This window comes from Salmo salar, chromosome ssa20 (genome assembly GCF_905237065.1).
Source record: "Salmo salar chromosome ssa20, Ssal_v3.1, whole genome shotgun sequence".
Lineage (NCBI taxonomy): Eukaryota > Metazoa > Chordata > Actinopteri > Salmoniformes > Salmonidae > Salmo > Salmo salar.
Window position 1 is genome coordinate 58499943 of NC_059461.1, and position 17743 is coordinate 58517685.

At 43.7% G+C, this 17743-nt stretch overlaps 1 protein-coding gene across 26 annotated transcripts in view; it reads right to left on the bottom strand.

The window, feature by feature from the left end:
• The window catches only part of LOC106580939 (pleckstrin homology-like domain family B member 1), a 107552-nt gene that overhangs the window by 8424 nt on the left and 81385 nt on the right, over positions 1–17743 (bottom strand). For 12 of the 26 annotated variants that reach the window (XM_014162503.2, XM_014162507.2, XM_045703678.1 and 9 more), the window contains 14 exons: positions 16288–16599; positions 15598–15744; positions 15187–15324; positions 14580–14639; positions 11819–11947; positions 9153–9308; positions 7155–7265; positions 6643–6732; positions 5497–5622; positions 4426–4545; positions 3602–3760; positions 3049–3189; positions 1223–1339; positions 339–441 (listed from right to left, as the gene is read on the bottom strand). In XM_014162503.2, the coding sequence (XP_014017978.1) occupies positions 339–441; positions 1223–1339; positions 3049–3189; positions 3602–3760; positions 4426–4545; positions 5497–5622; positions 6643–6732; positions 7155–7265; positions 9153–9308; positions 11819–11947; positions 14580–14639; positions 15187–15324; positions 15598–15744; positions 16288–16599 (1909 nt within the window). Of the gene's footprint in view, positions 1–338; positions 466–1222; positions 1340–3048; positions 3190–3601; positions 3761–4425; positions 4546–5496; positions 5623–6642; positions 6733–7154; positions 7266–9152; positions 9309–11818; positions 11948–14579; positions 14640–15186; positions 15325–15597; positions 15745–16287; positions 16600–17743 lie in introns of those variants that run through there. The other 14 variants (XM_014162513.2, XM_014162521.2, XM_014162518.2 and 11 more) reach the window with 12 other exon arrangements.

Sequence of the window (17743 nt, forward strand, 5' to 3'; positions counted from 1 at the left end):
GGGATGGTTGGATGGAGGGACGGAAGGACAGGGTGACAGACAGGAGGACAACATGGTGGTTAAATCCGAGCTAGAGGAGGTAAGCGAGGGAGGGGTCGTAACCGTGGAAGCAGACACTGGGTGAGGGGGAAGTGGGGTGATGGAGACAGGGACGGGGACGGGGTGTGGTTTCTCTGAAGCCTGACAGGAAATCTTGAAAATGACAGCCAAATCTTGGAGAGGACCATCTTAAACACATAACTATATTTATTCCATGTTGATGTTTACTGTTGAAACTCTCAGATCAGACCAGAACATGGGACAGAGTGGCCTGGTGTAAACCCCCAAAAGGCGGTTACCTTTCTGCTGTAAGGCTAGCGCTCTCTTGGTCTCTATGTCCTGCATGGTGGCAGCCAAGTTCCGTGGCAAACTGCCGGTACTGCTGGGAACCATCAGCGGGCTCTAGAAGGACACAAAAGAAGGACACTGATTGATTTATTAATTAAATTAACAATCAATGAAAAACACATCCATTGCATCACATCCATTGCATCATTGATATGTTGCTGTAAGTACACAAATGACAAGCCATCAAGGTTTACACAAAAATATTTATTTCCAATGTGGTCGTCATTGACTGGCAGGCAAGGCCAAGAGCCAATAAGATATCCAGTGAATGGGAAAGTATATAAACCATCATATGCTATGCATTTAAGCTCTCGGTCTTGTGAGCAATGTCATATAATAATATCAGATTACATTTGATAGTATCATGTAACACACAACACATAACAACCTGCCGTTGTTTACCAGTATGTAACCATAAGATATGTCAAATCAATCACCAGGTGACCTGAGCAGGATGCATACACTACATTCAAATTGATTGTGTATAAAGAGCCTTATGTACTTTAGTCTTCCTCATAGAAACTTACCACAAACTATTATGATGAAGCTAGCTAGATTGCAGGATTACAGCAAATGGCTGCCTCAGAAGAGATCTACACGAGCTACAAAATCCAGCCACAAACGTGACCTCCCTCCTACACCAGTACCTTCTATTTAGTATTTTAATTTGGTTGTAGGCTTGTGTAGGCTGCAATTCGGCTTTTAGCTGCAAATGTGTGCTATTCAAATTAACCTTACATAAACCTCAAATGATAATAATAGCTGATTACTACATGATCCGCTGAGGAGCCTACTAGCCAACCAATAGAGATGGAGCGGAGGTGACGAGGTTTACCTTGGAGGTTGTGTTGCGTCCCAGTGTGGCAGCTCCGCACTGCAGATGGGATCCGGAGCCTGCTTTGGGTTGATGTACCATTTGTCCAGCATCACTGTCCAGCTTGGAGCGGAACACCTGGGAAGAGTGAAGATGGAGCAGGATCAGCTATCAAACACAGTACACTAATTGTTCGAGGTTACCCCGCACATAGTAAAACATGTATTACATTAAATGGAATGAGGAATATAAACTAAATGCTTACTCAAAACTAGTCTGGTGGGAGATGCTATGAGAAGTAGAGTAGGGTACAAATACAAAAAAAATGCTTTTTTAGCGTTTCAAAGGCATTTCAATTCAACCAAGATATTGACATTGATTGATATCTTTGAAATGTTAAAGCAGCCTACTTTTGGTGAGTATACTTTAAATCACTACTGCTACTACTGAGATATCAGACAGACAGAGACAGTGTTTATTATGGCAGCACCAACAACATCCCTTGTATTGGTGATCCTTTGATTCCTCCCATAGGTGTAATGACAGAATCAGTGTCAAAGTGCTTTACTTGCAGATGCCATTGTGAAGACACACACCCTGTTGTAACCACAACCGTCAGGTGGTTTGTCCCACGGCCTCACTTGGCCATACAGTATGAGGTCTTATGGCTTTTCATTGTGCCTGTAAATCTTCAGAAATGTATTGCAGTCTAAGCTATACCCAGGTTGGGGTCAATTAATATTTCAAGTACTTGGAATTGACCCCAACCCTTTGGCTATGATTGTATGTACTGTAGTATAACCTAGCAGTAAATAGAATACAATGCACATTATAAACAATAATTTTTGAAGATTTCATATTCAGGTGCAAATGTAATGACATCTTTAGGGCTAGGCCCCTTTTTTCTCCACTTCCTGTCAGAATGACGTGCCCAAAGTAAACTGTCTGTATCTCAGGCCCTGAAGCCAGGAAATGCATATAATTGGTACCATTGGAAAGAAAACACTGAAGTTTGTAGAAATGTTAAAATAATGTAGGAGAATATAACACAATCGATATGGTAGGAGAAAATCCAAAGAAAAACCAACCAGAATGTTTTTTGAGAGAGAGAGACCATCCTCTTAGATATGCAAGAGAAAGGTCATATTGAGAATGAGCTCCCTGGATGCAATTCCTATGTCTTCCACAGGGTGTCAGCAGTCTATGTTCAAGGTTTCAGGCTTGTAACTTCAAAAACAAATAAGAAATATCAGTTTTAGCAGAAGGACAGTCTTGGAAATTCGTGTTTGCGCGCGCATGAAGACATTACGCACCTGCTAAAATTGGTTTCTTATTGAACATACTTCTTTCCGTAAGAAATATTATAGTTTGATTACATTTTAGGGTATCTGAGGAGTAAATAGAAACATATTTTGACTTGTTTGAAACAAAGATTAGGAGTAGATTTTCCAAGTTGAACGAGTGTATTACTCAAAATCGATGCCGCCAACTAAACAGACCTTTTGGGATATAAATAACGATTTTATCTAACAAAACGACACTACATGTTATAGCTGGGACCATTTGGATGACAAATCAGAGGAAGATTTCAAAAAGTAAGTGAATATTACCATAAAGCATGTGGAAGATGCTTATAAAAATCTAACTAAAGAAAAAGGGAAAACTAAATGTATGAGTGGCAGCAAGCCCAGGCAGACCATCGATGAACAATTAGCTCAATCAACAAAGCACTTGAAAAGGCATTTTCATCAGAAGTGAGAACATGAAGACAGAACAGAAACAATGGAAGAGTAAAACATGGGGAGGAATAGAAAAGAGGAGGAGAAGGCAGCACCTCTGAGAATTACCTGCATAGGCCTGCGAAGGGAGAGAGATTTAGCTGGGAGAGGGGGGCAGAGATGGCTGCTCTCTCCAGCAGCCATCACCTCCTGGTACCACTGCTCTAAATCGAGAGTGGGGATTTGAGGCCTACTACGCTCAGGCTGGTACTGGAGGGCCGCAGTTAAGAGTCCACAGTAAGAGGCAGCAGAGAGGCAAAAGACAGGATGGACAGAGCAAGGGAGTGGAGGAGGAAAAGAAATAAGAAAAAGCATTAATGAACAAATAAGAGGATCTGGTAGTTTTCTAAATGTTATGTTTTTTGTGTATTAATGTTCATCTTCTTGAAACATCAGCAAATGCTGACATATAGGTCTCTCAACGGAAAAAACCTGTTGAAATGAATGACGTCAATATAACCAGTTTACAACCAATTACAAACATGGTTGTAAACTGGTGGTTTGATGTCATTTCAACAAGCTTTGTCCACTGGGGTAGAGGGGTCATTCGGGCATCTTCACAGAAACGAGAGATGGAGGAGAGATGGGTGAGAAGGAATAGAGAGAGAGACCAGACACACACCTCAACAGAGAGAGAGGGGGAGGAACCATGAGGAACGGAGAGGCAGGAGAAGGCAGGGTCTCCCGCTCCTGACTGGAGGGGCCGGAGAGGAGAGGTAGGGGAGGACTCGACCTTCGGCATCCCAAAGATCTGAGTTAACTGGCCCACAGTCAAATACTCCTTTCATTCAGGGAGCCACATATAAACAGGCAGACAGGATGTCAAAGGGCAAATAGGGAAAGATAGAGAAACACAGGCAGAGAAGGACACACGTCAACAGGGAGGAAAACAGAAGCTACAAGGACAGCATGTGAAATACATGTCAGTAAACCTGACTCTCATATGGATAGTCTTTCAATAATATCAACCCATTGTACCATCCAGACCTGGGTCAAATACATACAGTATGTCAAATACTTGAGCTGTGCTTGATTCAGTTTGCCTGGTACAATGGAACCAATGGAATAGTTCCAAAAGTGCAAGCTCCAAGCTAAATCAAGCTCACCTAAAATATACTGGCAAGTATTTGAATGTATATGACATATGTACAGTATTTCATCCAGGTCTGTTACCATTATCCTCAAAATTCTCCAATCAGTAATGCACCGGTTAGTTGAGCTGATTATAACAAGGACAGGGCCATCTAGCAGAAAGCCAATACACCAGTATGTAAGTACAGTAAGCTACCTACAAGAGGACAGCTAGAGGGAAAGAATGAAAAGAAAATAAGGAGTGATAAGGAGAGAATACAGTGAGACAGAGAGAGAGAGAGAGAGAGAGAGAGAGAGAGAGAGAGAGAGAGAGAAAGTGATGGAGAGAGTGATGGAAAGAGAGAGCAATGGTACCTCGCAGGGGACAGCTGTGTCTAGGATGAGCGAGAGGCCATGCTGAGCAGAGGTGGTGAGTTGGGTGTCATGGCAATCTCTCCCATACATCCTATAGACATCCGAGAGCTTCATGTACTCCTGAGAGCCAACGCAACGCAAACCAAACAGGACAAGAGGCCATGAGCTCACTCCATGACACGTCCTTTTCATAATATGCATACTCATACACACACGGATGTGCACCCATTTCAAAAAGGTGCATGTGCACACACAGGCATATAATACACGTACTTTACAACCACCTAAGACAAGCTGCTGCTTTATCTTGTGTTTTTAAAACATAAAACACATACGTTTGTGAGAAAAACATGAACAACTATATGAACGGAATAAATAATGAGCACAGCATCTCTCTAACCTGTAATTTCCCAAGCCTCACATCGGGCTGGAGAACTGAAAACATGCTGCGAAATAATATAATAACAGTGACGTCAACAAGCTCTCGCCATCTTCAAAGGATAGCAAAACGCTAATTGAGAGAAGTGTACTACACATACCAAACAGAATAGTACACTTCAATGAGAGACAAAGCACCATGCATGTGAGCCTCTGGCTGAACCGTCACACAAACATAGCATCCTTACACCCCAGTTGTAACATGAGTTGTTTATGCTTTTGCCCATTCTAAAAGTTGAAGAGACACATCAATTAAAATGGCCACAGTTAATCCAACAGACCAAGTATTTCATAAAGACAAACAATGACGACATTCAAATCAGTACTGTACTTCAAGGGCCTCACAGGATGACCAAATGTGTTTTTAAGCTACATATGTGGGGCGTGGTGCAATTTGCTGGGAGTCATTGGGGGTAACAAGAAATAACTCACACAGACCTCTTAAAGGCCCACTCCTTAATTAAAAAACAACCACAAAATGGCAACCTCGCACCTTGGTTTCCTATAAAGCTGTAAATATCACAGAGTGGGCCTTTAAGTGTTGGACAAAGACATACTGTGCATAGGGGGGGTTACAGTGAGTGAGCTCGGGTGTCATGCAGGAACAGTTACATTGACAGTTAGTCTGGTTACCTCTGTCGGGCTGCCCCCTGGGTATAACTGAGAGGAGGAGCTTAAATAGAAAGCAGCGGGTCGGCAGAGAGGATGCTGGGAGTGGGAGTCCTCTAACAGGTCAATCTCGCTGATATGGAGCATTTCCTGTTTCAACAGGAAGTCAGGGACACTGGTTTCAGCTCCAGTTGCTGTAGTGTACAGTTACTGTTTATGTCCCTCTAAACTACACACGTGTCAATACAGTATTGGGATAATAACTGTCAATCACAAAAGGGTCAAACATAGGTGTTACTGCACATTGAGTGCCCTTGTATGGGTTATATTCAGTTTAATAGGCCTAGTTTACAGTGGTCTAAAAAAGTCCATTATATCCAATTCAACAATGAAACTGATAGGCATCTCATGTAATGAACGTGGTCTAAATGCATAACAATGCAGGTTGATAGGATATGTTACAATTGGACGAGAGTTTAGCACCAGACTAATCGGTTCATGTTTTCAGACTAAACGACACAGCCCACGGATTCAGTATGTCGCTGGCCTGAGTTGAGATATGTACAATCCATCATCAAATTGCAGATGTTTCCAAAACATATGTCAGTCGGATCTGAATTATCAGATCAAACCAGTCTTACCGATGTGATCAGCTGCATCTAACCGAACGCAATGTAAATAAGGCCATACTTCACAAGCCAACACCACATCGTGTTAAACACAGTAAATAAATGGTTACTTTGGCACACCGGTGGTAGAACAAGCACACACTAGACCTACACCGCATGTAAAACAGAGCGAGATCAACCTGAAGTTCTACTCACCAGTTAAACATTCTACCACCTCAACTATGAAAACCATCAAATTCCCCTTAAAGCCACAGTCTGTAATTGTGTAACTTGAAATAATTAATAGAGAACAACAGATGTATCATAGAAATCTGGTATCCTAAGTCTACTATTTGCATATGAAAATGTAATGGAGGGAATTTTCTCCATTGTTAACATCTTTAGTGGTGGTCTTTGTTAGTCTTTGCCGGTATACACAAATTAAGGAGTGTGGCTTTAGACAAGTGATCAGAGCGGTGGTCCGTTCATACATCTGCGTCATGGTAGATAACTGTTCTTGTCGGTGTGACCCCTGAAAGACCGTAAGATAAACCCCCCTCACCTCTTTCATGGTGCTGGAACTCTTAGGGAAAGTCCTTCCTCCAGTAAGGCTGAGGTATCTCTTCTCCAGGGCCGATAGTCTCTCTTTCTCCTAGAACACAGAGACACCAGAACACATATGTATCGGACTCTGTCCTGATTATGGATTGCCATAGTTTCTTTACCAAATTAGAAAATGTGCCACTTGCAGAAAAGCTGGGGACAAGGCAGCACATATGCCGAGATTGAAAGTGAAATGTCGACAAATGGGAAAAACGCCAACAAGCTCTTAATTAATAGACTTAATCTGAGGCGGCTGGCATGGCACATTGCACTTCATTTGGTAATGACTTGGTGTGTGATTCTCACATTGTCAAGCAAGACCAGAGGGTGATAATGATTTGATTCTAATTATAGTCAATTTCAAAGGGGTTCCATGGGAATCACCGGTTCAATTACAAAAAACAGAGTAATAACCAACAATGTGTAGATTGTAGTGGCTGCTGGGCCAGATATACTGTATTGTAATGTTACCTTATGGAGCATCTGCAGGGTAAGGTTCCTGTCCTTAGCCAGCCTGTCACACTCCTGAGACGCCTGCTGTCCCAGCTGACTGGCCTGGCCTTCCAGAGCTGCCACCTTGTCCTGGAAGACAACATGTTTAAAGAGTTATTGATGAATTAAAGGGGTACTCAACAAGATGACTTTAAATTGAGAAAATATACACTACCATTCAAAAGTTTGGGGTCACTTAGAAATGTCCTTGTTTTTGAAAGAAAAATAACATAAAATTGATCAGACATACAGTGTAGACATTGTTAATGTTGTAAATGTCTATTGCAGCTGGAAACGGCAATTTTTTTATGGAATATCTACATAGGTGTACAGAGGCCCATTATCAGCAACCATCACTCCTGTGTTCCAATGGCATGTTGTGTTAGCTAATCCAAGTTTATAATTTCAAAAGGCTAATTGATCATTAGAAAACCCTTTTGCAATTATGTTAGCACAGCTGAAAACTGTTGTTCTAATTAAAGAAGCAATACAACTGGCCTTCTTTAGACTAGTTGAGTATCTGGAGCATCAGCATTTGTGGGTTCGATTACAGGCTCAAAATGTCCAGAAACAAAGAACTTTCTTCTGAAACTCGTCAGTCTATTCTTGTTTTGAGAAATGAAGGCTATTCCATGCGAGAAATTGCCAAGAAACTGAAGATCTCGTACAACGCTGTGTACTACTCCCTTCACAAAACAGCTCAAACTGGTTCTAACCAGAATAGAAAGAGGAGTGGGAGGCCCTGGTGCACAACTGAGCAAGAGGACAAGTACATTAGATTGTCTAGTTTGAGAAACAGACGCCTCACATGTCCTCAACTGGCAGCTTCATTAAATAGTACCAGCAAAACATCAGTTTCAACATCAACAGTGAAGAGCTGACTCCGGGATGCTGGCCTTCTAGGCAGAGTTGCAAAGAAAAAGCCAAATCTCAGACCGGCCAATAAAAAGAAAAGATTAAGATGGGCAAAAGAACGCAGACACTGGACAGAGGAAGATAGGAACAAAGTGTTATGGACAGACGAATCTAAGTTTGAGGTGTTCGGATCACAAAGAAGAACATTCGTGAGATCAGAAAAAAAAGAAAAGATGCTGGAGGAGTAGCTTGACGCCATCTGTCAAGCATGGTGGAAGCAATGTGATGGTCTGGGGGTGCGTTGGTGCCGATAAAGTGGGAGATTTGTACAGGGAAAAGGGATCTTGAAGAAGGAAGGCTATCACTCCATTTTGCAACGCCATGCCATACCCTGTGGATGGAGCTTAATTGGAGCCAATTTTCTCCTACAACAGGACAATGACCCAAAGCACAGCTCCAAACTATGCAATAAGAAGCAGTCAGCTGGTATTCTGTCTATAATGGAGTGGCCAGCACAGTCACCAGATCTCAACCCTATTGAGCTGTTGTGGGAGCAGCTTGACCGTATGGTACGTAAGAAGTGCCCATCAAGCCAATCCAACTTGTGGGAGGTGCTTCAGGAAGCATGGGGTGAAATCTCTTCAGATAACCTCAACTAATTGACAACTAGAATGCCAAAGATCTGCAAGGCTGTAATTGCTGCAAATGGAGGATTCTTTGACGAAAGCAAAGTTTGAAGGACACAATTATTATTTCAATTAAAAAAGTCATTATTTATAACCTTGTCAACGTCTTGACTATATTTCCTATTCATTTTGCAACTCATTTCATGTATGTTTTCATGGAAAACAAGGATATTTCTAAGTGACCCCAAACTTTTGAATGGTAGTGTACACTACACTCAAAACACAACAGTGATCATGTATCATGTCTTTGCCAGGTATCCCCACCAACACCATTCTTGAAGTGAATGATCATACTATTTAAACTCAACCTGTAAAGGCATTTGGCCATCATCAGAAATGAGCTAGTTTCTCTGACAGACATTCATATTCACAGCTCCAGATTTGATGAAGTGTTGCCAGAGTAGATAGGAGCAGCCATTGTGGTCCAGTCCATTACCTTCCTCTTGGCCACGCTGGTGTGGTACTCAGCCCTCTCCTGCATCAGCTGCTGGCTGATGGTCTCCCTCTCCTCCTCCAGGCTGCTTTCCCTCTCCAGCTGCTGGAACTCCAGGTCCTCAAACTGCTTTGTCTCTGACTCCAGGGTCTCGCCCTCCTGTCGAACCCCACACAGAGCCCATCACAATGGGTCACAACCACACCAGGCCTCAGCCTCCTATAATATACAGTTTTCACACTGCTGAGCCAAGCCGAGCCGATCTATATTTGGCCTGCCTGTTCACGCATTCATCATAGAAAGCACAATGTGTTTAGAAAATACCCGAGCCAGCAGATTCTGGTGTGGGTTGGCACGATAGTGTGAAAAGGGTTCTAAAGTACCAACAACTACCAACCCCAAGAGACAGACAGCCCCACCACACACCACAAGGTCACCACAGGGTCAGGCCAGCCCCCTCCACCCCCTTGACTCTCTCCAATGACCATGCTCCTCAGCCACAGCGGTCAAGGCCCAAGCCAAGCCAGCACAACCAGGGGCGGTAGGCCATGGAATGAATGTGCTTCAAAAGAGTGGAGTCCTTTTAGACGCAGAGTAAGCTGCATGGAGGTTCTATCTAACGATTGGTGGAGTTCTGTTTATCACTATGACTACGTTGATCATGCTTTGATAGATTTGAATATTATGTTATTTGGGTTAATTTTGCCATTAGACTCTCTTCATTGTATCCTAGGTTCTTAACTAGCCACCAATGGAGAAGCACCATAACATTATGAAAATGCTGTGGTATACAGCAGCAACAACACAGCAATCAATATTACATGCACATCTGGAGGAAACTGCCTCATGCGAATCTAATTGGTTGGAAGATTTTATAGCCCAGTAGGTTGATTGAATGGTGACAAGCAGTTTTCTCTGCTGCACTATCTATATGTTACAAAAGGTAATACTGTGCTTTTACTGTAGTAATATTTAAGTACCATCTTCTATACTGGATTTTATAGCTGATTTGCATGTGAGAACCCAACTGAATGCCTTGATCCTTTACCATAAACCGAAGAAACCCACACAGAGATGTGAGGACTTATACTTTGCAGGGGGAAAGACGAGGGCCTGCCCTTGCTGTCAGTTCATCGGAGCGTTACTGACGTTGACGAGTGAAGGCCCATGTCAACACTGACATCTTCAGGTCCTCTGTGTTTGGAGAGCAGGCCACTCAAGGGCCTCTGTCGCACTTCTTAAGAATGTCTACAACAAATCAGGGTCGTGTTCATCAGTGTACGCAACGGAAAATGTTTTGTTTATTTTTGTCCAGGTGGACACCTCTGTTTCAGTCCATTTTCCTCCATTCAGTGCCTAATGAACATGACCCAATGAGACGTACAAGGCGACATTTGCAAATTTAGAAGTATACAAAATGTATTATATCTGCTTTCTGTCCTGTAACAAAGGGAAATTGTATAGCAATTGTTCTCATGTCAAGTCAGTCAGCCAGCCAATGTCATGCTACTCGACGTGGATAGGACAGCAAAGTGAATAGAGCTAACGTGCAAAATGTAATTGGCTGATACATTTTCTATGGACTGACTTTTCAGAGAGCAGACGATATAAAACATTAATCAGACACAAAACAAACCCATTTCCATTCAGAGGAAAGATATGAAAAGAGAGTAGGACAGGGAGTGGAAAGTGTCTACATTAATAGATTAGTAAGCAGTTATTAAGGGGTTATAAGCCAACACAAATCAAGAAGAGAGGGATGCTTCCAGATGCAGAAACTGTATCAACCAGACAGACAGCACACACACTCCTGTGTGAAACGCGTGCAACGCACATACGACCCAGAAATCACCACAATGCAGCACCTCGCCCCAAAGTCATCAGGAGCCATTTTGACACTCTTTCTGTTCGCTCAGAGGCATAGCACATCGTTGTGGCGGAGAGAGGAGAGGGGAAATTCCAGCAGCTTATGGCATTAGCATGTAGGCGAGGGGCACAAGACAGGATTTTCATACGTGCAGAGTGCAACAGGTCCCGGGTAAAGGTCCCAGTAACACTATCTGAAGAGGTATGCACCAGGTCTTATGATACCAAGATAGTGTTTTGCCTACTATGCAGCAATCATCGACTGGCATCTGGCATAAACATTAAAGGCAGGTTTCCCGGACACAGATTAAGCCTAGTCTAGTCAATGTAGAATCTTCATTGAACATACTTTCTAGTCCAGGTCTAGGATTAATCTGTGTCCAGGAAACCTACCCTAAATCTGTATGCCATCTTCTTGGATGTTACGAACATTTTTCAGTTATCATCATAGAATTTGAATTCCAATTCCGTTTCTTTGGCCGTCAAGTGCAGCCTTCTATGCACTTTATCCAGGAGATCAGTAGACAGTACACTTGTAAATCCGTCAGTACACCACTTCAGCTTTTCCTGAAAATGTCATTCTCTTACTGAGTACTTCAATAATCTGGAGGTAAGTATACGCTAATTGTGATGTTGCTCTGCTGGAATTTCCCTTCAAAATGTTGGATTGGCGTAGCTCAGAGATGAGGGTGGAGGGAATGGGTGGGTGTGTGGAGGGGTACAAGGGCTGGGGGGACACTGCCTGTCTCTGGGTCTCAGGGGTGGTTGGGGGTGGTGGTCTTGGTGGTGGATTGACGACTGACCCTTTTGAGCTGTTCGTGTAACTGCTCCCTCAGTGACTCGGGACAGTTATGAAGCTGGTTCTTCAGCTCACTGTAGCCCTCCTGAAGGCTCGCCAGGGCTCGGCGCTCTGCGTCAACATTTGCCCTCTCCTAGAAAGAGAACACACCATCCGGGTGGGAGGGAGGAGAGGAAAGGGGACAACAACAGAGAGAGAAAGCAAAAAAAAATAAAAATAAAAAAACACTTGCTCAAATCCACGCCATGCAAAAAGCTTCCGATGTTAGAGGTCACAACAGTGGATAAGCCAGAGAACGAGGGACATGGGGCATCTGTGGAGTTATTAATACTGTGAATTCAATCCCCAGTGACTAACTTTAAAACTGCTGGACTGCAGGGCACAACACTGAAAACGTTTTTAAAAAATTGCAATGGAAAGCAAAAATGTGCGTTTCTTATTGGACAAGTCCAGGTACATTCTCCTTGTTGAAGTCATTTTTTCCCCCCTTTCGATGCCTAATGAACACGACCCAGGCCTCAAACAGGTCTGAACAGACTTCTTGTTCCCAGACATTTCCAAGCTGCAGGGTTTGATGCTCATGATAACACTGGTCTGCGATGGAACAGGAGATTTTGCTATTTGATCAAACATGAAATAGTTTCTGTTTTGGCTCAGCTGTGGTTGTACTTTCACGTCACAGTGCTCTACTTTGGGTGGTGCATCTCTTTTTCATCTGACTTGAATTTAAAAAATAAAAATAATAATAATAATAATAATAATGATGATTGGCCTATCCAGATTTTCATGTGACTTAAAATGTTTAATAATAATAATAATAATTATTATTATTATTGGCCTATCCAGATTTTCATGTGACTTTGGTATTAATACTTGAGGTCAGTCCAGTTAGTTTTGAACAGGATGCGTAGACATGCCAGAATGATCAGAAGTCACATTCATGCTTCTTCGGGTTTCCCAAAATGAACCATGAGCAGCATATCGTTACTAATTAGTGTGTCGCTTTAGTTATCATGGTTGGCGACTATTGTGTTTGAAATGTTTTAAAAAGTGTTGTATTATAAAACAGCAGAAAATACCAATCCGTTATTTTCCAGGCACTTTGTGGGTTTCGCTCATACCAAATTAGACAAAACAGTTGATCATAGTAAGGCCCACTGCTAAAGCATGAATTACAGAAGGTCAACATCTGTTAACTGAAGGGTAGCAGGGTTTGGTACCCTCTGGGAATCTGGTTAAAAGCTTACGGAACGATCAATAACAACAGATCTTTGTTGTTATTGCAGCATGTGAGTACAGGCAGTGTAAGCATGGGTAACTAGTGCTCTGCACTACTGCCCTACTGGCACCCAGGCTGTGATATCAAAACCCCTGGAGGGAATAGAAGCTTTCACTTGTACAGTATGGAGCTCTTTCGCAATAGGCTCTCCTTGTCTCCTTCGAATCGCAATGGAAGGTCAAAGGGGAAAAACCTTGGATATTTTCCTCCAATATGTTTTGAAGAAGAGGAGAGGATGTGTGGAATAAGGAGAGAGAGAGTTAGAGCCTGGGTCTGACTGTAGTGAAAGCGCCTGGTAAACTACCTCTAGAGAGCCAACACTATATAACCAGTAGAGTAGAGCATGCACAAGAGAGAGGGAAACGTTCTGCAGACCAACAACCTTTTTAGCATTACTGCATTATCTAAAGTCACATGGTGGGAGAGGGGTGTGGGCGGTGCTTAGGGGTTTGAGTGGCACTCCTTTCTCCAATCTGCCTAACTGTCACCCTGCTCTGGCTCCACCTCTGTCTGTGACCAATGGCAATAAAAGTAGAGAAGGGGACAATACAATACAGGCAGTTTTTCTAGTTTAAGCTTTTGTTTTGACTTGTAGTTTTAGCTGAGACAGACCGACAGGGTCTCAGGGATCTAACTTGAACACAGGAAGTGAGAGAGAGAGAGAGAGAGAGAGAGAGAGAGAGAGAGAGAGAGAGAGAGAGAGAGAGACTCTCCGAATATAATATATTTTTAAAAAAGCTTTAAGGAAATACAAGAAAATGACCCCTTTCAGATTCTCAGTTTAAGTGTGTCTACATTAAGCCTACATTAGTGGAGTGACATGACTAAGTGAAAACAACATACAGTTGTGTAAAGCCTTCAGATAGAGGGCCTCTGCAATGTTATGAACTACTGTATGTCGTGGGCAGTGTAGCCTACACAATAGTCCTAAAAGGACTCCCACAGATATACTTTTAGTAGACAGCCACTCATACCCACTAGCATCCGGTCCCCAAAGCTTCAGCGATGTAGAAACCTAAAGGATCGATTCACACCTACGTCCCAAATGGCACCCTATTCCCTTTATAGCCCTATGAGCCCTGTTCAAAAGTAGTACACTATTTAGGGAATAGGGAGCCATTTGGGACAAGTTTAAGACAAGTGCTAATAACATACATGGATTTCAGGCTGACAGTGGAGGAAAGGAGGATAGGAAATTTCTGAGTGAAGCAGTAAGAGGATTAGAGGTTAATGGAGGATGGTTAGTGGAGCCGAGCTGCAGAAGAAGAAAAAGCCCTGAGGAGAGAGAGAGAGAGAGAAACCACCAAGGAAAATGTAGAACCAAAATAAAGAAAAAAAACACCCATACTTAAGTCTAAGAGCCATCGTCCAAAGCTCTTCTAAGGTAAAACATCAATGCATATAACAGATGGAAGGATGGAGTATTCCTCGCTGGGGGGGGGGGGGGGGGGGTTGAAGAGCGACTGCTATGGCTGGGTGAATTTACCTTGGGATGGCAAAACCAACTAGATACGGTCTTGGGAAGCCATCCAGGATTTGGCAATGCCTTTAAGGAATGTCAAGAGACCAGAAAAGGCTGTTCAGTCCCTTTGAGGCTTACAAGATGTATAGTCAGTGATGTAAAACGTTCGGAACGCTGCAGATAGAAACATCACGAATAGAACTGCCATGAATCCTTTTTCTATCCGTCAGAAAATTGTATACCTGTTCTACAGGATACATTTCTATGTGAACGTTCTGTAACGTTACATCCACTTGAACAGGAACTATAACAGACAGTCCAGTGGAGGGAAAGGAGGGCTGGGTTGTGTCTGTGGTGTTTAAACAACACAATGTTGAGATCTCAGAAATCTCACCTCCCTGTCTGCATACCCACCGTCTTTCCAATAAGGACTCTCTCAGAGTGCTAAGACAACACAAACAGTTCACTAACAAAATTACTTTTTCTGTTGGCTTTCTCCATTAAAATACAACACAGTAACGTTGGAATGACAGGTTTATAAATGAAGCTAAAACTAATCTGCAGGTGGTAAGACTGCTTACTGTGTACAGGAGATTATACTGTGTGTGTGTGTTTTCCCCCAGGGTCCGACCTTGTCTTTCTCCCTCTGGATGACGTTCTCCAGCTCGTTGCGCTTGTGTTGCAGCTGTCTGATGATCTCCGTCTCTGCCTCTATCTGGTCCAGTTCCGCCTGCCTCTCCCCCTGCAGCAGGGCCCGCTCCATCTCCGCCTGGGAACGGGACACACCCTGAGCCCCCTGCTCCAATCACAGAGCTCCCTGACAGACAGCAGACCTAGCGGTGCATGTGACTCGGCACCACCCAGGGCTCATTCAATCACTTTCTGCTCGTTTGTGTTACTAAATGTATGTGAATGCACACACACTCACAGACACACAAAACAAACACACAAACAGTATATAGTTTCCTTCATCTTCCCCACATATCTTTCTAGTATTAGAAATTGCCTACTATCTGGAAATTGAACTGATGGACTTTCTTACCTCCTGCTTGGACTCCTGTAGCTGTTGCTCCAGCTCTGTGATTCGTGATTTGAGCTCGTCGACTCGGGCCAGCACTCTGACCCGCTCGTCCTCCAGGTAACCCAGCTCTGCCCGTCCGACGCCGCCAGTAACAGACTGCTCTTCATGCTGAAGGGGGACAGAGACAGAAGAGGCAGGCACATTGTCACATATAAGTGTGAAGAGCATGGCCCATTTGTAGTAGTTAAGTGTTTCAGACGGTTGCACGCACACACAGACACACACAGACAGACACAGACACACACAGACACACATTGGGGAGGGACTATTTACATCACATGCCTCCTTGTTAAACACTGTCGCTTGGCAAACAAATGCTGTAATCTTCATCCTGTGTCCTTTTGACCATCAATCATGTCAAAATTCAAGGTCGGGCTATGTCTAGCAATTTTCCACATTAAATGCATGCAGTAAGCGCTTGCATGCTGTTGTCATTTCAACGGCATGCCTGTAGTTCTCATAATAAGTACTAGTATGTTATGCCTGTAGTTCTCATAGTAAGTACTAGTATGTCATGCCTGTAGTTCTCATAGTAAGTACTAGTATGTCATGCCTGTAGTTCTCATAGTAAGTACTAGTATGTCATGCCTGTAGTTCTCATAGTAAATACTAGAAATTATGAAAGTGATAATAGACGGCCCTACGTCTGACCTGGTATTTGTCTCCATTGTGGAGGGCCTGTGGAGAAAGTGGCGTCCTCACCTCCTGATGGGTGCTCTCCGTACTGCTGCACTCCTCCTTGAGGTTCTCCTCGTCGCTCTCCCTCTGCTGTCTCTGGGCCATGCTACGACGCAGCGAGCTGGACCCTGCCAAGCTGTCCATAGAGGGTCTCCTGGCTGCCCCCTCCCCCGGTCCCAGACCCCCAGGGAAGCCCATCCTCCCCTCTGCCTCACCCCCCACGGGCCCGTCGCCCTTGTTGTACTCGGCACACAGGTTCAGGATGGTCTCCAGCCTCTGCCTCTCCTGTGGACAGACAGAAACATAGAAGAACTGATTACATCCAGCCTCAGCTGCAAATATGTCCTCCTCGCCCTCGCCCCAAATTTCATTTCCTGTGTGTGGCTGCCACTGATGCCAATCTGGAAATGAGCAATTTGGAGGTGGGTGGAGATAAACAGGACCCTCCCCAGAACCCACCTCCCCCCCCCAGTGATGGCATCTTTCCTGTGTGGAGGAACCAGGTCTTATCAGGGACAGATCTAGCTCCAGCAATGGCTAGGCCAGACCAAGCCTGTCTTATACGCAGCACAGATCACACTCCTACCAAACAAAACAAAAAAACTCCCTTAACCAACATGTTTGTGGATGTTGGTGTGTTCATAGTTAGTGTGTCATTGCCTATAACTGGGTCACAGGAAGTTAGGTTAACTGTAGGTACTATACTGACGACCGTGTCTTGATCCCAATGAGCAGACATATAGGCTGCCTGTACACCCCTGAAACAACAAGATGTATCACAGCTGGCAGTGCATTGCCAGTGTCTAGAGGTCCTACTCAGGGGTCTCACAAACACAGTAATTGTAGAAACAGGTGTCATTCTAAGAGGTGTGCTGGTCCACCTCTGCAGCAGTCCATTGCTGCTCATCACCAGGTGACCTCTGAGGTGACCTTTAAGTCTAAAATTCAACTGGCCCCTGCTGTAAACCCTTTGCTGCAGACGTAGCGACTCTGGTCTTACAGAGACACGAGTACCCATTTTATTCTATTGTGTCGAACCAACTGTACTGTGCTGACTTGGATTTGGATTTTCCAGCACGGTTCCGGTAATCGGGCCAGCGCAGTACAGCTCGGCTCGACTAAGTAGTGTGAAAAGGTTATTAGGCAGTCAGTAGAATACAGTGCTCAGACAGATAAACACAGACAAAGAATATTAGAAAACATTTTTTTCCCCGGGCGAGTTATGTTTTGTATTTCAGATGAAGGAGATGTTTTGATCACATGGAAATAGCACCAGCACCACATTACTCAGTCAGATGTGATACCAAGGTCTAAAACCAGCTACGTAACACCTAACTAGGGATACTTGGGGTGGCAGGTAGCCTAGTGGTTAGAGTGTTGGGCCAGTAACCGAAAGATTGCTAGATCGAATCCCAGAGCTGACAAGGTA